We start from the raw sequence: 20,377 nt of genomic DNA, 5'->3' as shown, positions 1-20,377 counted from the left end.
CACCATTGGCCCTTCTGCCCCTGCTTTGCTGTAAACTTGAAGGTCAAAACTTTCATACTTCCATGTGGTGAAGTCTGGAGGCGAGCCAGGCTAAAACAGGGGCAAATAGAGACATTTACAATTACACTGACTAGGGATGCAAATTATCGATTAATTCATTAATCGATAGTTGATTGACCTTATTGATCGATTAACGATTTATTGATAAGCTGCGATTTATCCTGAGAACCTAAATTTCACAATGAAAAATGTGTAAGGAACACATTATTTAACCCTTAAATAATGTTGAGGTTCCAATGTGACCCATTTTTACATTAAAGAAGAGTACAAAAAAACCTAAACATTTATCCTCTGACTTTAAGATGACTTCTAATGGGTCAGATTTCAACTTAAAAAAAAAAAAAAAATGTTTAAAAGTAACTTGTTCTAGTATACAGGTATACACCACACATTTTAACAAAAAAAAAAAACAGTGACAAAAAAAAGTTTCAATTAATTGTGACTAATCTAATTTAATCGATTAAAATCTTAATCGACAATTAATCGATAATCGATTGATGGTTAGCATCCCAAATGCCGACCATTTTCTTTTTTGGCTCGTTTGAACGCAGCAGTTGGCCCGGTTGTGTGATGATTCCTGGCCTCAATGAGCGAGTTTTAACAAGCTTTTAATTCCATTGGTCAACACTGTGTGTTTGGAGGTTTCACCTGCACATGCTGCTCTTCCTGGAGCCAGCGCTGCTGGGGGAGGAGGGGGGCGTCTGGTACGACCAGCTGTAGTCGGAGCCTTTCAGGTCTCGGATCACCTGCAGCGACACACAATCAACATGAGTTTCAGATAAAACAGAGGCAACAGAGGAGGGTGACAGTGCACTTTGGTTTTGACAAACCGAAATAGAAAATATTGTCTTCATATATTGTTTTCATTAATTCTGCTGACTTTCTAAAACTGATAGAATGTATTTTTTCGAGCGTGAATGTTTCATGAACATGAATGTTAGTTATCTGACAAGCCCCATCCTCCTTTAACATTTATCAAGCCGTATAATAAAGTCATGCAACTCCGTCGGCGCTGATTCATTTGCATGCTTACTCTGACATTCATTCATTTTTGCTTTGCCCGAACAAATGAACGAGGCAGAACCACGACTTCAATCCTCACATCCCCGTGTTGCTACGTTACACAGGAGAGTTGTTGTGGCTGGCAGGACGTGCAGTGCATTGCATATTGCAATGACAAATGAAGCCCTTTGAAAGTTGAGTTATGAAAAAACTGCTGCCTGCAAGCTGGAGCTTAATATTTCAGACCGTCCTGCATTCTCCTGATATGCAAATTCAAATGTGTTCACGTTGCCGGCTGTCAATGACTTTGGTGGGAATGAGGTGTGATCAAATTCCAAAAACGAAATTATTGTAGACATAGTTAACCCCCCCCCCCCACACACACACACACACACACACACCCTCCCAAAAGAAATCACACGTGTTTTGATAATAATAGTGCTTCATTTGACATAGTGGTGGAGAAAAAAAGATAAATTTAAAAAAAAAAAGGTTTTGTATTTTATGCAGTTTTGTCACAAAGATGCAGGATTTAAAAAAAGTGGAACTTGTTGTTGCTCCTGAATGAAAGCAGAGAAATAAGATCTTGACCACAGCTACCTGCTCGCTGGCTGGTGGCAGCTTGTGCGGGTCCTCGGTCAGCACAGTGAGGTCATCAACAATGGCCTGGAGATGCGTCACCTCTCCCAGCATGGCGATCTCTACATTCTGAGAAAGGAAGGACAGGGTGGGATGAATTGAACTCTGCCTACATCAACAAACAAGCAAAGCTTCTGTTTTGTTTTTTTTAATGACGTGACAAAACTCTCACCACCACAGGCTGCAGCATGTTGATGAAGGTGCAGTAGCGCCCTCTCTCCTCCAGGAGGGCTCTGCGGACCGCCTGCTTCTCCGTCTCCTCCATCAGCAGGTACAAGTCACTCACGTCCTGCATGGCGCTGTCCAGCTGGGGGCGCAAGTTGCCCCGGCCTGCGTCCGGCCACGCGAAAAAAGGGGAGCAGGAGGGAGACGGAGGGGGGAGCACAGAGGTGAGGCGTGTCGGGTTGAGATGAACAGGAGGAGGAGAGAAGGGACAAAATGAGACGACGAGACGGGTGATCATTTCAGAAGATGCACACAGAGGAAGGAAGGAAGGAAGGAAGGAGAGTGGAGCCGAGTGCAGGGAGGAAGAAACAAGATGAGAGATGATTAGAACACATGGCGATAAACGAGTCGTGCAGCTGGAGGTCGGCGCCCCCAGACGGAGAGAGCGCTCTCCACACAACTGGCGGTGACGTGCATGTCCCTCAGATGGACGTGATGAGAGACAAAACGTGGCGCGGATGTGGAGGAGCCACCCAGGGGGGGCCGCATACCAGAACCAAAATAGATGACAAATGCCAGAGGGGAAGACAAAGAATGTGGAAAAGCCGGAGGATGAACCACAACGATGGCAAGATCATTTCTACAGCACACGACCCGGTGGAAGATTCAAGCACTCAGCACGTTTCCTGCAACCAGGCTGTCGTTTTCAAAACGCCTCAGTTCAGCCCATTTTCTCCAGCATTGTAGCCTGGCGAAAGAAGCATATTTGTGTATGATTGGCGATAATCTTGCTACACCGGCTTGAGAAAATGTAATGTATTCTGTATTTTGAAAGAAACTTGTTTGAAAATGTGTCAGCCTCACGTAAACAACACATCCATATGCAATATATGCAAAAATAAAAAGCTGTTTGCAAAGGAAAAAAGGAAAATATTCATTCGATGAAATAACCTCTAAAATGTGCTCCAACTCTCAAGTTTGAATTATCAGAAGGTGGAAACTGAGGAGTAAGCTTCATTTTTATTTCAGGGAAAAACATTATCGACATTTTCCTATACTTTCCATCTCGGGCTGTGCCGTGAATCAGTTTCCTAGTTTTCAGCTTTCCCAATTAATTTCCCATCCTTGAAAAGTTTAAGTGGTGCAGGGTTTCCTTTTACCCGGAGTGTGCAGTAGAGATGATTATGATGCAGACAGACCTATTTCATGACATCCCCCAGGGCGCGCGCACACACACACACTCACACACACACACACACACACACACACACACACACACGTACCTAGAAGCTCTACACCCAGAGGGAAAGAGGAGGAAGTGCGGAAACAGGGACAGGGAAGGAGAGACAGAAGAACAGGAAGTGTTAGCTGCATAAAATGAGGCACGTTGCATGTTTATGACTGGGCCGTCCCGCTGGGGCGCAGTCAGTCCCGTATTAGAAGAGGATTTTAATTGCAAACAGCAGCAGAGGTCAGCCAGCAAACAGGATCGTTTCTTTGATTTATTAGGCAGAAGCAGGCAAATCATCCAAGGCTGGAGAGGAGCTTCTGAAACTGTGCCATGCATTTTGATTTGATTTTGAGCCGTCGCTTCTCACTCTGCACTCTAGATGGCGCCAGTTCAATCTGAAACGCCGGTGCAGCGGGAGAGGGGCAGCCTGGCAGACTGCGGATCCCTCCTGCTCAACGACTGCACCGGCGGGGCCTGACTCCAGGGTTTTCTCACCTTTTCTTGCTTTCTTCTGGAGCTTGATGGTGTCCAGCGACTTCCTTTTGATTTCCTGACGAGACCGTTTGTATTCTGTGGGATGCAAAAAAAAAAAAAAAAAACACGAAAGCATGAATTGATCTGTCCAATCCGCTGAGCTCCCAAATGCGAGTTTCCAGGCTGTTAACCTTTGGCGTGGTCCTTGTCCAGCTGATTAGCCGTCTTCTTCCACTCCTCTATCCTGTCCTGAAGCGGCGTAACCAGGCCGTCCATTAGAGCGCTGCAGGAGGAGGGGGGAAAAATAATTAGACAGGAGATGAGATTAAACACGATACCTACGGGTGGAAATCAAGGCACATATGCAGAGGACACGTACTTGGTAAAATGGCGCAGCTTGGCCTCGATGCTTCTGTGTCGCATGCACATCCTGGTCAAGGCTGAGCCGACGTCTCTGGTAGCACCTAGAGGGAGAGGAAACGACTGTTGTGTTAAAAGCCAACAATAAAGATTGTGAATAATACAATAATAATGTAACACGAGGACAAATAACCACAGGGGTGAGGAATTTAACAGGGTCTTATTCGCTTAGGAGCTGCAGTTCTTGCTGCAGCCGCTGGGTGGCCAGGCGCTGCGTGCACAAACGGACCCATGAACGTCGCACTTGTTTTGGTCAGGTCAAAAAAAAAAAACATCACTCCTTTCTGCCTTGTCAAAACTCGCACAGTGTCGCAGCGCAGCGGTGGCGTCGACGCCGACAGCTTGCGTCGGGTTGTCCCCTTGACAAAGTGTAATTAAAATGGTGGTGGGGGGGGGGGGGGCCCCCTGAAGCTCAGGCTGTCTCACTGCCTCACTAATGGTTCACAGGCCGCTGTGGCCCAGATTGCAGGCTAATCTGAGGGTCTGCGGCGCCCAAACTGAAAGAGAGAGAGGACGTCCATCAGCAACTGGCAGGGTCTCATTTTTTGGAGTTCACGTGCACAGGCTTTGTGCACGTGTGCGCGTGTGCGCGTGTGTGCGCGTGGACAGGTGGCGTGATAGAGCGACCCCCACCCTTTTCCGAAGTTCTCACCCTCTCTATCCTGGAGGGAAAAGGAGGGAACCCTGAAAGGGGATATCCCTCCATTCTTCCCGTCCCGCTCTGCCTTTCCTGTTCGCTCTGTTTGCAAACAGCAGGGGTGGGGAGAGAGAGAGAGAAACTGCCCTCAACCTGCGCCGCCGATGAGGCCGCGACACAAAATCAAACAATGTGAAACCGGCAGACACACACACACACACACACACAGATACGGAGCGGGCTTGAAAGTGCATTGTGGTGGCTGAAAAGTGCCACAGGTGGCTGAGGAAATTCAGCTGCTCTCTCCAAAAAAAACGACAAAAAAATTACTTCGCTCTTCTGAGAGGCCGTTGACACGAAGACGGTGATTTCACCGAAACCGCACTTTTATTTAAAACGCCGCCTGCCTGGATTTGTGTAGACGCGGAAAACGCTGATGTCACAGCTCTAAACCCCAACCCCCCCCCCCCCCCCCCCGGACTTGTTTTACTACGACAGCAGGTGATTGGCCTGTTGCAGCAACTGCAGCAAAAAAATTCTCCTTCTGCTCCACGACACCGAACATCGGACCATTTTGGACGACCACATTCGGTACCTGCTTTTGGACGGACCGCAGAGGGGGGCCGACAAGCGCAGAATCAGGTGAGAACCAGCACTTGGTGGGACAATATTGTCGGACGGAGGAGTTTCCGCACGAGAGTCACACCTCGGGTTCAAAGAGGCTTTTCAACCCCGCTGCTGCTCCTCCCGCCGACCTCTGCGCCGCTTCAAAGGCGGCGGGAAGCGGATGTGCGCTTCATCTCACCGAGGCATTTTGCGCCGGACAGATGCCGGACGACTTGAGCGGCTGGAGGGGGGTGGCGGAGGAGGTGGATGGATGTTCTGTGTCTGTGCTGTTTTTCCTAGACGGAGGGGTGGGTGGCGGTGTGTTGGGGGTGGGGGTGGGGGGGGGGTGGTCAGAGGTGAAAGGCCGTCCAGCTGTTTTGCTCGGGGAAGCGATGGAGTTAACATGTGGTGGGAGCTGCACGCGGCGGCTTTTGATGCGAAGAAGTTGTCCGTCTCTCGAGGAGCCGTGTTGAGTGTCAGTCATGTGCGCCCCCCCCCCATCACCACCACCACCATCTCACCGCCCACACCATAAAACAGTGAGTGAGGACATATGAGAAACCCATATGGACGCAGAAGACACGTGCGCGCAGGCCTCCATGAAAGCACCAGGAGGGGGGGGGGGGGAGGTAGACGAGGAGACAGCGGAGTGATACGTGCGCAGATGACCCACAATGTCACTACTGTCAGCCCCCCCCCGCCGCCCCGACAGGCTGTCCATGTCTTCCCGTCTCCTCTCCCGCTTCCTCATTTCCTCTTTCCTCCCTCAGAAGGTTGGTTTTGCTGACAGCCACATCCTGGGGAGGTCCGGAGGCTTCCTGCCTCATGTCCAGAGGGCCCTGCTGGCCTTTGGCCTCAGCCGGATGGACGAGGACAGTGATTCACTCCCAGTAAACACACACACACACACACACACAGGCATGTGACAAACAAACACAGGCGAGACAGTCGAGCCAACTTTGCTAGATGTCAGGATTTCTATGAAATCCTGGTCGTCCTTCGTCTTTATCACTTAGCTCCCAGTTTGCAGGATTTTCTCCCCTTTTCAAACACTTTCCTCCTCCTCACAAATCCTCTCCATCAGATCTGTCGATACCTGGCTTTGCACGAGCTCCGACGCTGCCGGAGCAAGCTGGGAAAGCCATTATTTGGACGACCCGGACCCCCCCCCCCCAACCCACCCTCGGGGGAAGGGGGGGGGGGGGGGAACGCTGGAGGAAGCGCCGGCCACCTCTCCGCGGACACCCACACGTGAAGCAAAAACACAGGGGCAGGATGCGAGAGACGTTATGCAACCCGGCAATTTCCCCTGAGGCAGCGAACTGGGCCTCCGCGGTTCGGTGGCAGCAGCAGCGTGCGCGTCGCCGAGCCGGGCGCCACCAGATAATGTGCGCCACGTCGAAAACAGTAATCAGGGCCAGATCTGCTGAGCGGGCGCGAGCAGAACTCTGGTGGGAAAGTCGGGCTCCCGCTGCTGGCTTTTATTGAGAGTCTTAAGTTCTCGTATCTCGCATCAGCACGGTGCGGTCTGGAGCGTTTAGTGAGCGAGTCCCATCCAGGGCTCTGCTTCTGATTAACCCCCCTGATTCCGCAGGGGATGAAGCAGCATTTTTTTTTAATAGGCCTGCTTTATAGCAGGGGCTCTCCCGCCGGGAGCTGGGAGCTAGACTGCCACGGGCCTCATTCCCTAATGTCTTCAACATGGGAGCTCCTCTAAACCGTCTCCCCTCCTTCAGCGTCTAAAGCCCACCGACGGGCTCAGGTTTCAGCTGCGCTCGAGGCTAGCGGACCATAGGTGAGCCCCTAAGAGCTGCACCAGTGTCCGGACACTGGTTTCCAGGCTGGGTTCAGTCGTCCTGAGTCAACTTCTGCTTCTGTTTCCTTTTAATCAGAAAGATTATTAACGTGCGACGAAGCGGCGCTGTTGTTAGCACTGGTTAGCACTCCAACTCAAGTTTGCATGTTCTCACCGGATCTGCTTAGATTCACAGGTGCTCCAGCCGCCTCCCACAGATCCAAAGACTTGCACCTTAGGTTAATTGGCAGCTCTCTATTGTCTGTAGGTGTGAATGATTGTTCTCTGTGTCCGCTCCAAGACCGTAGCTGCGTTTCCATTAACCCTAGAATTGCGCAAAACCTAAATATCGCAATAAAAAACTGGTAATTGAAACACCTAAATTTAAAAAAAAAATCATCAATCAAATCTCGCTAAAAGGTTTTGACGCTCTCATGAGGTGGTTTTTCAGACGCATCGATATAGAGGTGTATCGCAGAAGTATCAAGGAAACACTTTTTTCGCATTTACGACGTGACCGAACGTGACGTACATGAGTCATGTGACCGGTTCACGTCAAGTGACAATCGCGCATTATGTTTGCACGGAATATTTTTTTACAAGCAATCAAAGAAAAGAATATAAAAAACATTCTTGACAGACAAACAAAAGCAAACAATTCTCGTAATTCTCACGGGACGAGATTTGACCAGAACTATGGCTTATGCACTTCACATAATTCAATGGAAACACCTGCAAATTTTTTTTTGCGAAAAACTGTAATGGAAACGCAGCGAGCGGGGACAGGCTCTCGAAAGGTTCAGTGCACCTGCAGAGGAGCGACTCAAGGAATACGAACGTCAACTCGCTGAGCTCTGCTGTAGCAGCACCTGCACCGAGAAAATTTCATCATGCAGGAGCGAGAGACGACTTTTCAGGTTTGGCACCTTGGCTTTTCGAAGCCCATGAATAGAAGCTGAGCCTTCTCTGCTTTTCTTTGGTCAGGACGTGAGCTGGCAGGGACACACAGAGAGGGCCAGTGATGGATGAAAGGGGCTTTAGGGATGAAAAGGGCGAAGAGGGGACGATAAAAGAGGGCACACACTGGTCAGGGACGGGTCGGTCACAGTCAGTCAGGGGTCAGAGGAAGTGCTGGTCTGCCGCTGCAGGTGCAACAGACACGTATGGGACAAACTGGCACATTCAGAAGCTAATTTGGACGTGTGAACGAGCGCATGTTTAACCAACTTGGTTTTATTTGCGGTATGTTGTCAGCGTGCAACACGACCGTTTGCAGACGTGTGCAGTCAAACACTGCGCGATAGTAGCTATGTTTACATGGGCACAAATAATCGGAATAAGGGCCAATCAGATTAAAAATGCTTCGTGTAAACGCGTCAACCGGAAGATTCTGATCTGATCCGGTCTATTCGGAAAGAAATTTCAGAAATTAGTGAATCCGAGGATTTCGATCAACCAAGGTTTAGATCGGATTGGAGAAATTTGCACAAGGAAACATAGCTACTGACAGAGAAGATTTTCGTGGTTCTGATGCAAAAAAAAAAAAAAAGTGCAGCTTTCACTCGAAACTAACACAGAGCTGCCAAAGTGAAGTGCGAACTGTGGTTGTCGAGGCGCTTCCAACTTTCTGGCCTCAGATTCCCTCCACAAGGGGGCGTTTCTAATTAATCGCACTGCCAAGTTATAGTGGAATACCCAAATAAAACACCCAGAGATGGTCCAGCGAAGAAATGATTAATGAGAAACAGGAAGAACTAGTTCATGGGATAATTCCCACAATGTTATTTGAAAATCTTCTTGTTGTTTTCCGGAGATGCCAAAAAAAAAAAAAAAAAGCAAAACATCCTGTAAACACGCGCAACGGCAACCTATAAAGAGAATTAAGCGGAAACCGCTTTGATCTCGTCGTCTTTGGCGGTTTTCTTTAGTCATCACTTGAGAAAAAGACGCCTTATTTATTTAAAAAAATAAAATAAAATGGAGTGGAGCGTCATCCGCTCGCGCACGCACACACATCATCAAACGTTTCCTTCAAAGCACAGCTGGATTTCTGGTGCTCAGTGGGAGCAGACGGTTTTCAAAAAAATAAAGCTGCATGGCAAATGTTGGGGAAGTAAAATCTTGTGATGGAGAGAAGTTGGTTAGAAGAGACTGAGCCCGATGCCGATGGTGGACTGAGGAGCTGCACGGCAGCAGCAGCAGCAGGAGTTATGGGGGATGACAGACTCCGAGAGAAGTCTCCAGCATCTCTCTGATCCAAAATGAGTGTACATTCACATCCAAGAGATCCCGACTTGAAAAGAACAATGCAATAAAAGATTCTTTTAATGTCTTTGTGTGTGACGTTAAACCCTCCCTCCCCCGCAAGAAAAAAAAAAAGTTTTCTTTGAGTCAGTTTCGCAGAAAATGTAATGTGACACATTGAGATCCAAAGTTGGCTGTGTTGTGTGTGACAGAGCCGAGTGATGGCTTTCGCAAAGTAGTTTGACTGAAAAACAAAAAAAAAAAGCAAACCAGGACAGCAGTGCTGGGTTCCCTTTTCTTTGTTGTGACTTCAAACCTTTTTTGGTTTACTTATGTGACAAATAATGTTGCTTCACTTTAACGAAATATCTGTGTTTTTATGCAGACAGCTGTCAGCATGAGATAAAAGCAATGTTTTCATCTTTAAAATGAGCAAGGGTGTCAAACTTAGATCCAGTTGCCTGAGTGTTATTGTCTGCACTTTGTTAATTTTTCATTCCTGACTCCAATTGGCAGGATCACATGATTTATAATTAAATAAAAAAAAAACAACAACTTGATCTTCAAAAATCAGCAAAGTTAGCCCTCTGTTTACAGCTTTCTACGAAAAATGGTTTAGCTTCCTGCTGTAACTTCTGCTGTGCTGGACCTTCAACGTGTTTCGAAGAGGACAAAAAGCAGGTGGTCGGTACCGTCGATCCATACCCTGCAAGGCCCGTCGTTGCCCTTTGTGACATCACAAAGGCATCCGTTCCAACATGATTTCATGGAAAGCGGAGCACCCAGAGGAAGTACAGGAAGGGCCGCTCTCGTTTCGGTGCAGTTCTTTTGACGGCTCCCGTTATCCTCAGAGAACAATCGGTACAGTCGATTCAAAGTATTATTTTACAGAGAAAACACCCGACAAAAAGTAGCAAATCTTTATGTTTGACAATCTGAAAATAATCCCCCAGTAATCCTAACCCCGCGGTGAGCGCGCCGCAGTGTGCCAGTTTCGAGTCGGGGGAGCTTTTCAGCACCTTTGTCCTCAGTTCCTCCCGTCGGCGGGGAGTGTCACATCTCAGCGGCGGCAACGCTAATGGAGGGCAGAGGAAACAGCGCCGGGGCTTCTATTGTTTCAGCCACACACTCCCAAAAACACACACTCGGCCCATTGTTGTCTGGTCAACGTGCACACCAGGAACGCCCGCGCACGCAAACTCACACACAGAGACAGACAGACACTGGTGTGTCATGGTGTAAACATGTTCTGGAGCCCATTAGGACCAGACTCGAAGAAGGAGGAGGAGGAGGAGGAGGAGGAGGAGGAAGTCTTTTTTTTTTTTCTGTTAAAGGCCCTTCCTGCTCAGGGACAAAAACACTGCTAAAAATAAACGCCACCCCTCCGCCGCCCACCCACCTCCCTCGCAAACCCAGGCCCCCCCCCCCCCCTTTCATCCAGATGTGCGCTGTTTTTAAGAGGAACAACCGAGGGACTCCAGAAGACGCCACTCCAGAACCCAAACATCCATTCCGAGTGCACCCACAGGCGGACAGACAGTGAGGCAGCAGCCGGCCGATGACTCATTGTTTAATGGAGCAGAGCCGTCCAGTTAGTCCAATCAGATGCCCTGCTTTACATCCCTTTGCACTCTTTATCTTGGCTGACAGGCTCCTGGAAGCTCCGGCAAAGTTCCCGCAGTTCCGCTAATTTGCAAACAATCCGCCGAACAATGGCGACACCTCTCTGGCCCCGCCTCCCAGCGCCTGACCCCAGCTGCACTCGGCAGAGGAGAACTTTTCATCGAGTAAAGCAGTCAAAACTACAGGAAAGCAACGGAGGTTCAGTGGGCCAGCGCGCTGCAAAGAACAAGAGCAAATTTCTATTATCTGCATGTTTTTGGTCCGCTGCATGTGCAGTGAGTTAGCACTTTGTTTGCATCCCTGAGTGTCAAAATAGAAATTTGCAATCGATGAAACATTGAAACATAATGTAAATATATATATATATATTTGCTATGCCATCACCAACATTTTTATTCATCGTGAATTATCAACTGCACTTTCTTATCGGTTTTTGTACGTTTTGAATCCCAAGTTGCAGTAATAAACTCCAATGCAATGCTTAACTTTTCATGACAGTTTCAATAAAAACAAAACAATACAGCTGCTTAAAGAATCAGGTCAGCACCACTCAGGTCTATAACCATGGCAGCAGTTCTGCAAGACACAGCGATGCTCACGGCTCAGCGTTTCAAGTCCAAATAGAAGGTTAGCTTACAAATTATCGCCGGCGGCTCAAGATAAAAATTAAAAAAAAAGGCAGCAGGAAGAAATTTGAAGATATTTTGCCAAAAGACAAACATTTGGGCCAGATGAAAACTTCTGACAGCGAAATCGGATTTCTCCGAAAACAAGGAGCTGGTTGGCTTTTTGTCCTCTGGAGAGCGCCAATGCTATACCAGGAGCAGCGGAACCAATGGATGCACTTGAAAAGCCTTCAAACAGCCTCCTCCGCTGATGTGAAACCTCGCGCGTATCCCTTTCACTCACTCCTTTAAAGTCCTCCCTCACATTCCTCCCGCAGCCCCTCGTGTTTTCCCTCCCCATCCTCGGGCCGCGTTCCGCGCTCGGCAAAGAGCTGAACACGGCGTTCCCCCTGCAGGCTCATGTATCGTGTTTTTCTTCTTAGTTTTGGTATTCAACCTCAGAACGAGAGCTACGCACCGCCAGAAGATTTGTTTTCTCTCACATTATTTTTCCACCAGTGCCTCGTGTTGGTGTTCTAGAACCTTCTCTCTCTCCTTCTCTTGTGCACTAACCATAGCTGGGTTGAGGTTGTGAAATACCTGAAGACGCTGACGCCGGCTGAACAGAGGGGCCGAGCGCGCTGCATCAGAAATGTACACACGCATCTAATCCAAAAGCCCTGAACAGCTGTAAGCTCATTTGATGAAGTCAAACGGCCGTAAGATGCAGATCCAACAAGCCCGGGCGCTTGTCCGCGCTAAGCACAATAAAGGCTCATATCGAGCCGGGGGACGTGAAATGTCAAGCTTGATGGATGGCCGGTGGGTGGGGTGAGGGGGGTGGCGGTCACATGGTCGCACTCTCATTACTTGACATGTCTGCAAAAATAGGCACGCTGCCGGGATAGCGTGGAGGACGCTAATCCGCTGATCTCGCTCAGCACTAGGCCACGGCCGCAGCTCGTCCGTGCCAGGCTGTCCAGATGGCGGGCAGGGATATCCGCCCCATCTGCCAACCTACAGAAGCGCAGGAGGGCGCAAGCAGATTACTGCGTCGCTGAGACACTGATCTACTAGCATACCTCCACACTGGACAGGGAGAACGGGAGAGAACTGAGCGTTTGGGCAAATGCTGCGGGTGGATCATCACGCCAGGGTTGTTAATGGCACTCCAAAAAATAAAAAGGAGGCTCCGTCCGGTCGGTAGCTGGTGGAATATTCGCGGTAGCAATTCCCGTTCTGGCCCGCGGAGCCAGAGCGTGATTTTTTTTTTTTTTTCTCTCTTCCTGCAGGGGGCTGCTGATCGGGAAGAGCAGGGGAGCCACGCTGTGTCTGTGTGTTACAGAGTGGGGCTAAGAGGATTAGTTAAACGCCTCTGCCCAGCCTGGATACCCAGAGCTGTGGAAATCCAAGTGCAGTCACAACCCCCCACCATGTCCAAAAAAGAAAAAAAGAAAGAAAAATCCATCACCACACCCCACCCCCACCCCCCCTCACCCCCTCAACTGGTCTCACCAACCAAAACCCTGCAAACAAATACTGGGGGACTGCATATCACCGAACCCTGACGGACCATTAGCTGGAAAATATGAAGTCAACCCCCCCGACCATTGCACTCCTCACTACTGGAACACGTCATCCAGCCTATAGCAACACCAGCAGACACAGAGCTCACTGTTCTCCAGATAAGCGTATTCCAAAAAAAAAAAAAAAAAAAAAAAAAAATCCATCGACCGACGTTTCATTTGAATGGAAGGAAAAAAACAACGCAGCAACAAGACCACACGAGCTAGCCCAATCGGCGCCCCCGCTCCTGCCCTCCAGGGGGCTGCAGAGTCGGAGGAAAGATGAGTGTGGAAACGTGAAGCCGAGGATCTATAAAAAGGGCCAAAAAGCGCTTTAAATACACTCATTAAGTGCGGACGCTGCGGTCGGCGGAACCTTTATTGAAGCCAGATGTGAGCGGGCCGAGCGGCCGAGACAGACGCGCCTGCAGACACAGGTCCATTGACGCGGCTTACAGCGCTGTCAGGCGAGGTGCCAGCGCGCCTTGTGGCCGACCGCTCCAGCTGCTCGGCGGAAAGAAAAAAAAAAAAAAACACAGACGCTGACGCCACCGAACATAAACTCGAGGGGATAGAAGAAAAAAAAACCTGAAACCGCGACAGGCACAGAGGAAAACCTGAGCGCGGGGCCGCAGACGGTGGACGCTTGACACATAAACACGAGGAAACAGAGAGGATATTATCTCAGGCAGCCATAACACGTCTATTATGCTTTGTATAAAAGTCACACTTTGAGCACGAAATGGAAAAAAAATAAGGTCGGGAAGTCATAAAATCCTCTCTGCCCTCGCCTCCCTTGACAATCAATGAGAAGCAAATGGAGGGAAAAGCGTGACTTTCCTTGGCACGGAATCACACTCAGTGTGTGTGTGTGTGTGTGTGTGTGTGTGTGAGAGAAAGAGGGCGGGGAGGGCAGGGGGGGCTTAAGTGGTGACGGGATGAGTGTGTCAAAAAGGTAGATTAAAGGAAGCGGAGGACAAGCGCGACGAAAACTCCAGCTGTGCCAGCAGCTGCAGTTCGTCCCCGGACACGAGAGGCGAAGCGGGGCGAGGGCCGGCCGGCCCGGCCGGCGACGGCCAACAATTCACAGCTCCTCCGGGCCTCGTCTCCCACCGCGCACGCAGCGCTATATATGGGCATCGCAGATGCTAAGATAAACACGATGGGAGCAGGCGGGAGGAGAAAAAAGCGCAGAAGGGAGGAAAAGGAGACGGCCCACGCAGCCAGAAAGACTCGCAAGAGAAGAATTCTACTTATGCACATTATGTTTTTTTAATGGAGAAACGTCAGCGAGTGAGGCAAAAGAAAAGGATTGTTTTCTTCTTTAAAAAAAAAAAAATCAACTTTAGGGGTTTTACCCTCGATATCACAGCCCACAAACGTGGCTAATACGAGCTGAGAAGTTCTCCCAGTGGTCCGAGGCCCGGAGTTCAAAGGTCAATCCAAGTGCACCCAGTGAATTATCGGCATTCATCCCGCAGCAGAATGAATTGCGGCCGCTCGGCGCACGCGAGGACCAACAGAGCTCCCACAGAGGAATGAAATGCCGTGCTCGTCAGGAGTGCATTAAAACTGCATCTCTTTTTCGGGATTTAAAAGAACAGGGAAGAGAAACAGGGAAGAGAAACAGGGAAGAGAAACAGGGAGAAATCAACGGCAGGCAACAATGACTTGTTTATACTGGGCGATCACGTTTGTCAGATTAATATGGGCTGAGGGTCTAATCAGGGCACGGAACACATGGCGGACTCAGGCCCACTGTTTTTACAATGTCGAAAATAACGTCTTTATAATTGGTTGCAGTCGTCAGACTTTACGTTACTTTGAATGAAAGTCAGGCGAGGCGCAGAGTCGGCGGCGACACCGCTGACTGTGTGTGACGCTCGCACAACACCTCCGCTTGAACACCGAACACAAGGTGAACCGAGCAGCGCCGACGCGTGAAAACAAGTCCAACCGTCAAAAGCTACAACCTTCCTTCCTCCATGAACAACTGGACCAAATTTCATTAGCGATGCCTTAAATAGCAGAAGTTTTATTGGTCCAAAGACCACCAATGAACAAAGCTGCTATTCATTGGGCCGGCGACCAGTTCCAAGGAACACGTCAAACCATAAACCGAGGTATTTTCTAAACTATGTACTTTGGGTAGACGATCGGGGCTTTAAAAGTACTTGTATAATTTTTGGCACATCGCTCCCATCGCCCATGAGCAAGTGCAGTAATACCTCAGGTCATTTGCAGTGCAAAATGACTTAGTATACAAGTATAGTAATAGTATACCATATTTTTACTGTGCAAGTTCATTAATAAATGTCAGTTTACACCCCAGACTTTTCAAAGTGGCTCAATTTTGGAGCCACCATTGTCGCATCGGGGGGGGGGGGAACAGCGCCGCCGTACAAACAACAGCGCTGGGCTGGTGATGATCTGGGTCATGATCTGTCTTGATTCACAGCTCTGCACAGTGTGACGACGTTGACGCCATCGCACGCTCATTAGCACTAATCCACAGGCGCGTTTCATCACTTCGTCCTCACATATGGTTCCTTGTAACTGTGATATAGTCTGCGGTCTTAGCGGGATTAATCCCCAAGTTAATGTTCCTGCTGGGACCCGAGCAGAGTGAGCGGGCCGAGTGGCTGCACGGAAGGGGGCGGGGGGGTTTACGCATCCGTCGCTGCAAATCACATCTCTGCGCTCCATCCATCATTCGGCGGGTTCCCCTTCATTTTCTATAGAGCTTTGAAGTCCCGTCCTTGCCTGCCTGCCTGCTGGCCTACACCCACGTGGTACTGAAGCAAGCTGCCAGCTGCTAGCGGCTAGCGGCTAACCGCTAGCAGCTCTACCGCACAGTCAAACTTGCGCATCTCAAGTTAAATGGCGTCGGGAATCGTTTACACGCTGTGCTGCCACCTTTAAGGGTCCAGTGTGTAACGTTTTTAAGGAATTCTGGTATTGAAGCTAGCCTGCCTGACAGAGCAATTCATATATAGGACACTGTTAGGCGGACTTCCACAGCGTAAGATGGCAGCTAGCTAACTAGGAGCAAGACCCTTGCTACATGCATATTCTTATATGTATGAGAACCGTTCTAAGGGTAGGAAAACCAAATTACTTTTATTGTACAGCGAGTACACACTTTTATTAATGTATACAATATATATTTTTGGGGCACTTTGCTAAGCTTTTACCAATACAAAAAATATAAATAAAGCCAACTTTTACACACTGGACCTTTAAAGCCATGACCTGTAACAGTAGAACCAGAGAGAACATTTCTGAACAAGCGCCTCCTCTACTGCTCAACCATGGGCTGCGCTAGGGCAAACTCTTTAAAAGCATGTTAGCATGTGACCTGCGAGGTCAGGTGGCCGGCGACCAGCTGTCGCCTCTTTTTGAATGGCTGCGCGTTAAGCGCGTCGGCGTTCCTCGGCACAGCGCTACCGCCGCTGCTGGCTGCCACCGACCAAATCGCGGCCGGGTCGGCGGCGTTCGCTCGTCGGCACGGGTTTGGCAGAGTTTCTTTCTTTTTTTATGACCTACATTCAGCTCTCGACGATCATCTCTGAAGAAATCTGTGTTAATCAGCCGCCTCCCTTGGCCGGGCTCGTCTGCTGCCACTAGCAGGGTGACTAAGCAGATCAGCAGACCTCATTAAGACCCAAGAAACAATAAGCTCAGATTTTCACTTCTCTAAGCCGCCCGTCGCCCCCTCCAAAGACTTATCGCCCAGTTTGGACATCTTTGAATGGAAAGAACAGGGTCAGCGGGGGCCGGCTGCACCACTATGCCAGCACCCAAATGAACCCGGACTATTTTTTTATTTTTATTTTTATTTTTTGCTTGAGTTGCATGAGTAGAATGATGGACTGAGTCAACAAAATCATTAAAAAAAAAAAAAAAAAAACACCTGCAGAGAAATTTGCATGCTCTAAGTGGCAACCAAACTGTTTGTCAGGTAGAGCCGTTTGAAATTTTCTGACCACTTGCCAAAGCCACTGAGACACCTGCCATGTGATACAGAGGGAGGTATAGCATGGTTTCAGAGTAGGTTTTGGCACCTAAACTTGAGTAGCTGAGTGCAAAGTGTGTGTAAAACAACACAAAACGCCAGCGGGCAACTTTTAAGTGTTCGCAGACCTTCATTGTTAAGTGCTCACGTTGAGTGAAGGGGGAATCGTTCTCATGCACGGTGCACGCAGGCAGCGACAAACCAAGTTTGAAGTGTCTTTCCTCTCCGGGAGAGGACAAAGGCGACGGTGAAAAGGCGCGGTGACGTTTTTTGTTTTTTTTTCGTCAACATTTTAACGACGCACCTTGAGGGTTTAAAGGCGTTAAGAAAAAGAGGGAGAAAGAAAAACAAACTCACCTCTGGAGTTGGTAGCCATGTCTGCCACCTTCTGAAAGGCATCTAGAAAGGCCACAGCTGCCAGAATGGTGGTCCTGTGAAAACATTGGCGCGTGTTCACTGCTGTTCGACACGTTTTCTTTTCCCCCCGGCTTTATTATATATACATATATTTAAAAAAAAAAATTTTTTAATGAAATTTCCACTGTTTCTCACCTGAGCTGTGAGTGCAGCTTCGTGGCCTTGGCACAGAAGTCTTCCCACACCGGGTAGGAGCTCTGCGGGGTAGCGAGGGCAGAAGACAGATAAAGGACACGGCAAGGACGTTTGAAAAAAAAAAAGCACAAGCGAATCTACTTAAACACACATAAGAGGTCGTGATATTCTCCACGCAATCTGCCGGTCTGCGTCTTTAAAGCCCCTCTGTTTTATTTTCTCCCATCGTGGCGATAAGATACCGAGCCGGAATGACTTTGCACTTATTCATGGCCCCCCCACCCCACCCCCTCCCTCCCCCACAGGGTCTAAATAACAGGTTGGCGAAGGCGCTTTGTCCTCCGACTGGCCTCTTGAAAGGTCAGGACCATTTTTCTCAGCGCCCTCCCGTTATCGACGTCCTTCATCAAAGTGGAAACACCTCTGTGCCCCCATGGCTTCCGTGCTTCGGCTTTGAGGGGAGGAGTGGGGGGTGTTTACCTTTATGGGCCAGGTAAAGTAAGTATAGCTTGACTTTGAAAGAGAGGGGAGATGAAAAAAAAAAGAAAAAGAAAATCTGGATGGGATTTAGCCGGGGATCATCGCACCGCTGCCTTGAGCCCGAGGGGTGGAAGACAAACATAAAACACACTCAGGGCAGATCCCATTAGAGCGGCAGCTCGAGCGTCAGAGGGAGGAGGAGGAGGAGGAGGAGGAGGAGGAGGAGGAAGGGCGCAACCTCGGAGAGCCACTTTGATTCCGAGGGGGGGGGTGGAGCGAAAAAGACGCCGCACGTCCTGACTATTTATGGACACTCCTGCTCTCCATCACACCCGGTGTGACCCCACCCACCGCCATGCCTTTTAACTGTGAGAGGAGGAAGCCTCCTCTAGGGAAGCGATCATCATCATCATCATCTTCATCTTCATCACCGTTGCAAAGAAAAAAGAAAAAAGAAAAGAAATTAACGCCCGCCTTTAACTTCGCAGCCTGGCCGTCTGCGGCCGACGCGACACCAACAGGTGCCTAATTAGCTTGTGTGGCCTGTGAGTCCCGACGGGCGGCAGGGATGCGCTGCCAAGACAGCTGAGGGCAGGGTGGGGGTGGGGGTGGGGGGCAGGGGGAGGCGAGGAAGCAGGACAAGGCAGGGGGCTACATAAGGAGGAGGTGGCGGTGGGAGGGAGGGTGAACGGGGGAGGGGGGGGGCGCACAATTGTGTCTTCATCCACAAGACAAACGCAGGAAGGGGAGTGCGGAGAGTCGAGGCTCTTCCTGTCGCTAGCTCGCGCTCGGGGCTCTTGCTCGAGAGCGTTTTCTTTAACTCAAGAACATTTTGTGCTTTTTTTTTTTTTAATAAAAAAAAAAGTGTACATGTCAGCCCCCCCCCCTTGCCCCCCCCCCAGCCCCCGACAGCAAAACACAGCAGCTTTGGATCCACCGCTGACCTAATTCTCCGTCTCTGATCTAATCCAGCGCCGCCGTGCTTTTCGCTCCTTTCACCTCCTCTGACTGCCGACACTTTTCCCGCTCGTTTGCTTCACTTTCGTCATTTGACTCGGTGCCGCTGGGAACGGATGGCGTCGTAGGTACAGAATCTGTTCCAGGGTCTACGGAATGTGTCCAGGGTCTTATGGCAACTCTATTGGGGCAAACTACATCGTGGTCGGATAGATAGATAGATAGATAGATAGATAGATAGATAGATAGATTGCAGTGTTGGCGAGTAATCTATTACTACGTAATCCACTACTGTAATCAAACTTTTTTTTTAGTAATGTAGTAATGTAACAGGATTACTGCGGCACAACTGGTAATTATATCGCAATTACTTTATCAAGTAACGATTCCATTACTTTCCCGACATATTTTGCAAGCTAAAAATGTCTTATTATCCACGAAATTTAGAAAAACAACCAAAAACAACGATGTTGCAGGTTGATGATGCAGCCGTCATTGATATGCGACGACGCACCAAAACAAGCTTGGCGGCGGCAAAAGAAAAAACAGCGAATCCGTTTGATAGCTGGAAATACAAAGATTACTTTGAGTTCATCTCGTCCAAACCAAAGAATGTTGTGGCTCGTTGTACGTTGTGTGCAGGAAACAGGACGTTCTCAACTGTTTTTTTTTTTCTTTCTAACTAAAGCAATTAGTAACTGATCACTTATGAAACAAAGTACTTGAAGAAGTAATTAGATTACTTTTTAAGGAGTAATCTGTCATCAGTAGTTGGATTACTTTTATGGAGTAATAGAGTTGCCGTTGTGAATACAGAAAATGTCCAGGGCCACCGAATGTGTCCGGGGTTTCACAGCAACTCTATTAGGACAAACTACATCGCGGCCTGTCCGGGGCTACCTATCGATCCGACCGCGATGTAGTTTGTCCTAAAAGAGTTGCCGTAAGACCCCGGATAGATTCTGTGCTTACACCGTGCTGATAAAAACTTGTGCCTTTTTACTGTAGCTTTGCCCATAAAAGGGTTTGTAGGCTGGGGGGTTTGGTATCAGCCTGGGAAAGCTGTACCGCTCCCCCTCCATCGGGTGGGGGGGGGGGGGGGGGGGCTGGTGCGACTGGGCCCCGCGTGGCCCCCAGCCAAGCGGCCCCCGGAATGAGGTCAGATCTCAGACAGCGGACGAGCGGCGCTGTGCTGACTAAGGGCTTCCGTCTCATTCATGTGCGCCGCTTATCAATACACAGACTGCCTCCCTCCCTCTCTCAGAGCCACTCTTTCTTTCTCTCTCTCTCTCTCTGTGGCCCTGGCG

At 49.2% G+C, this 20,377-nt stretch overlaps 1 protein-coding gene across 3 annotated transcripts in view; it reads right to left on the bottom strand.

Annotated features, from left to right (window-relative positions):
- mtss1la (MTSS I-BAR domain containing 2a) overlaps positions 1–20,377 on the bottom strand; it is a 30,046-nt gene that overhangs the window by 7,736 nt on the left and 1,933 nt on the right. For all 3 annotated transcript variants that reach the window (XM_076019396.1, XM_076019398.1, XM_076019397.1), the window contains exons 2-9: positions 17,634–17,695; positions 17,439–17,512; positions 3,951–4,035; positions 3,763–3,854; positions 3,593–3,667; positions 1,874–2,031; positions 1,663–1,770; positions 709–806 (exon numbers count right to left, since the gene is read on the bottom strand). In XM_076019396.1, the coding sequence (XP_075875511.1) occupies positions 709–806; positions 1,663–1,770; positions 1,874–2,031; positions 3,593–3,667; positions 3,763–3,854; positions 3,951–4,035; positions 17,439–17,512; positions 17,634–17,695 (752 nt within the window). The remainder of the gene's footprint in view (positions 1–708; positions 807–1,662; positions 1,771–1,873; positions 2,032–3,592; positions 3,668–3,762; positions 3,855–3,950; positions 4,036–17,438; positions 17,513–17,633; positions 17,696–20,377) is intronic.

This window comes from Nelusetta ayraudi, unplaced genomic scaffold, assembly GCF_046127955.1.
Source record: "Nelusetta ayraudi isolate G7.1 ecotype Tasmania unplaced genomic scaffold, CSIRO-AGI_Nayr_v1 ptg000009l, whole genome shotgun sequence".
Classification (NCBI taxonomy): domain Eukaryota; kingdom Metazoa; phylum Chordata; class Actinopteri; order Tetraodontiformes; family Monacanthidae; genus Nelusetta; species Nelusetta ayraudi.
The sequence above is the reverse complement of the archived record's forward strand: the minus strand, read 5'-3'. Positions and strand labels throughout refer to the sequence as shown.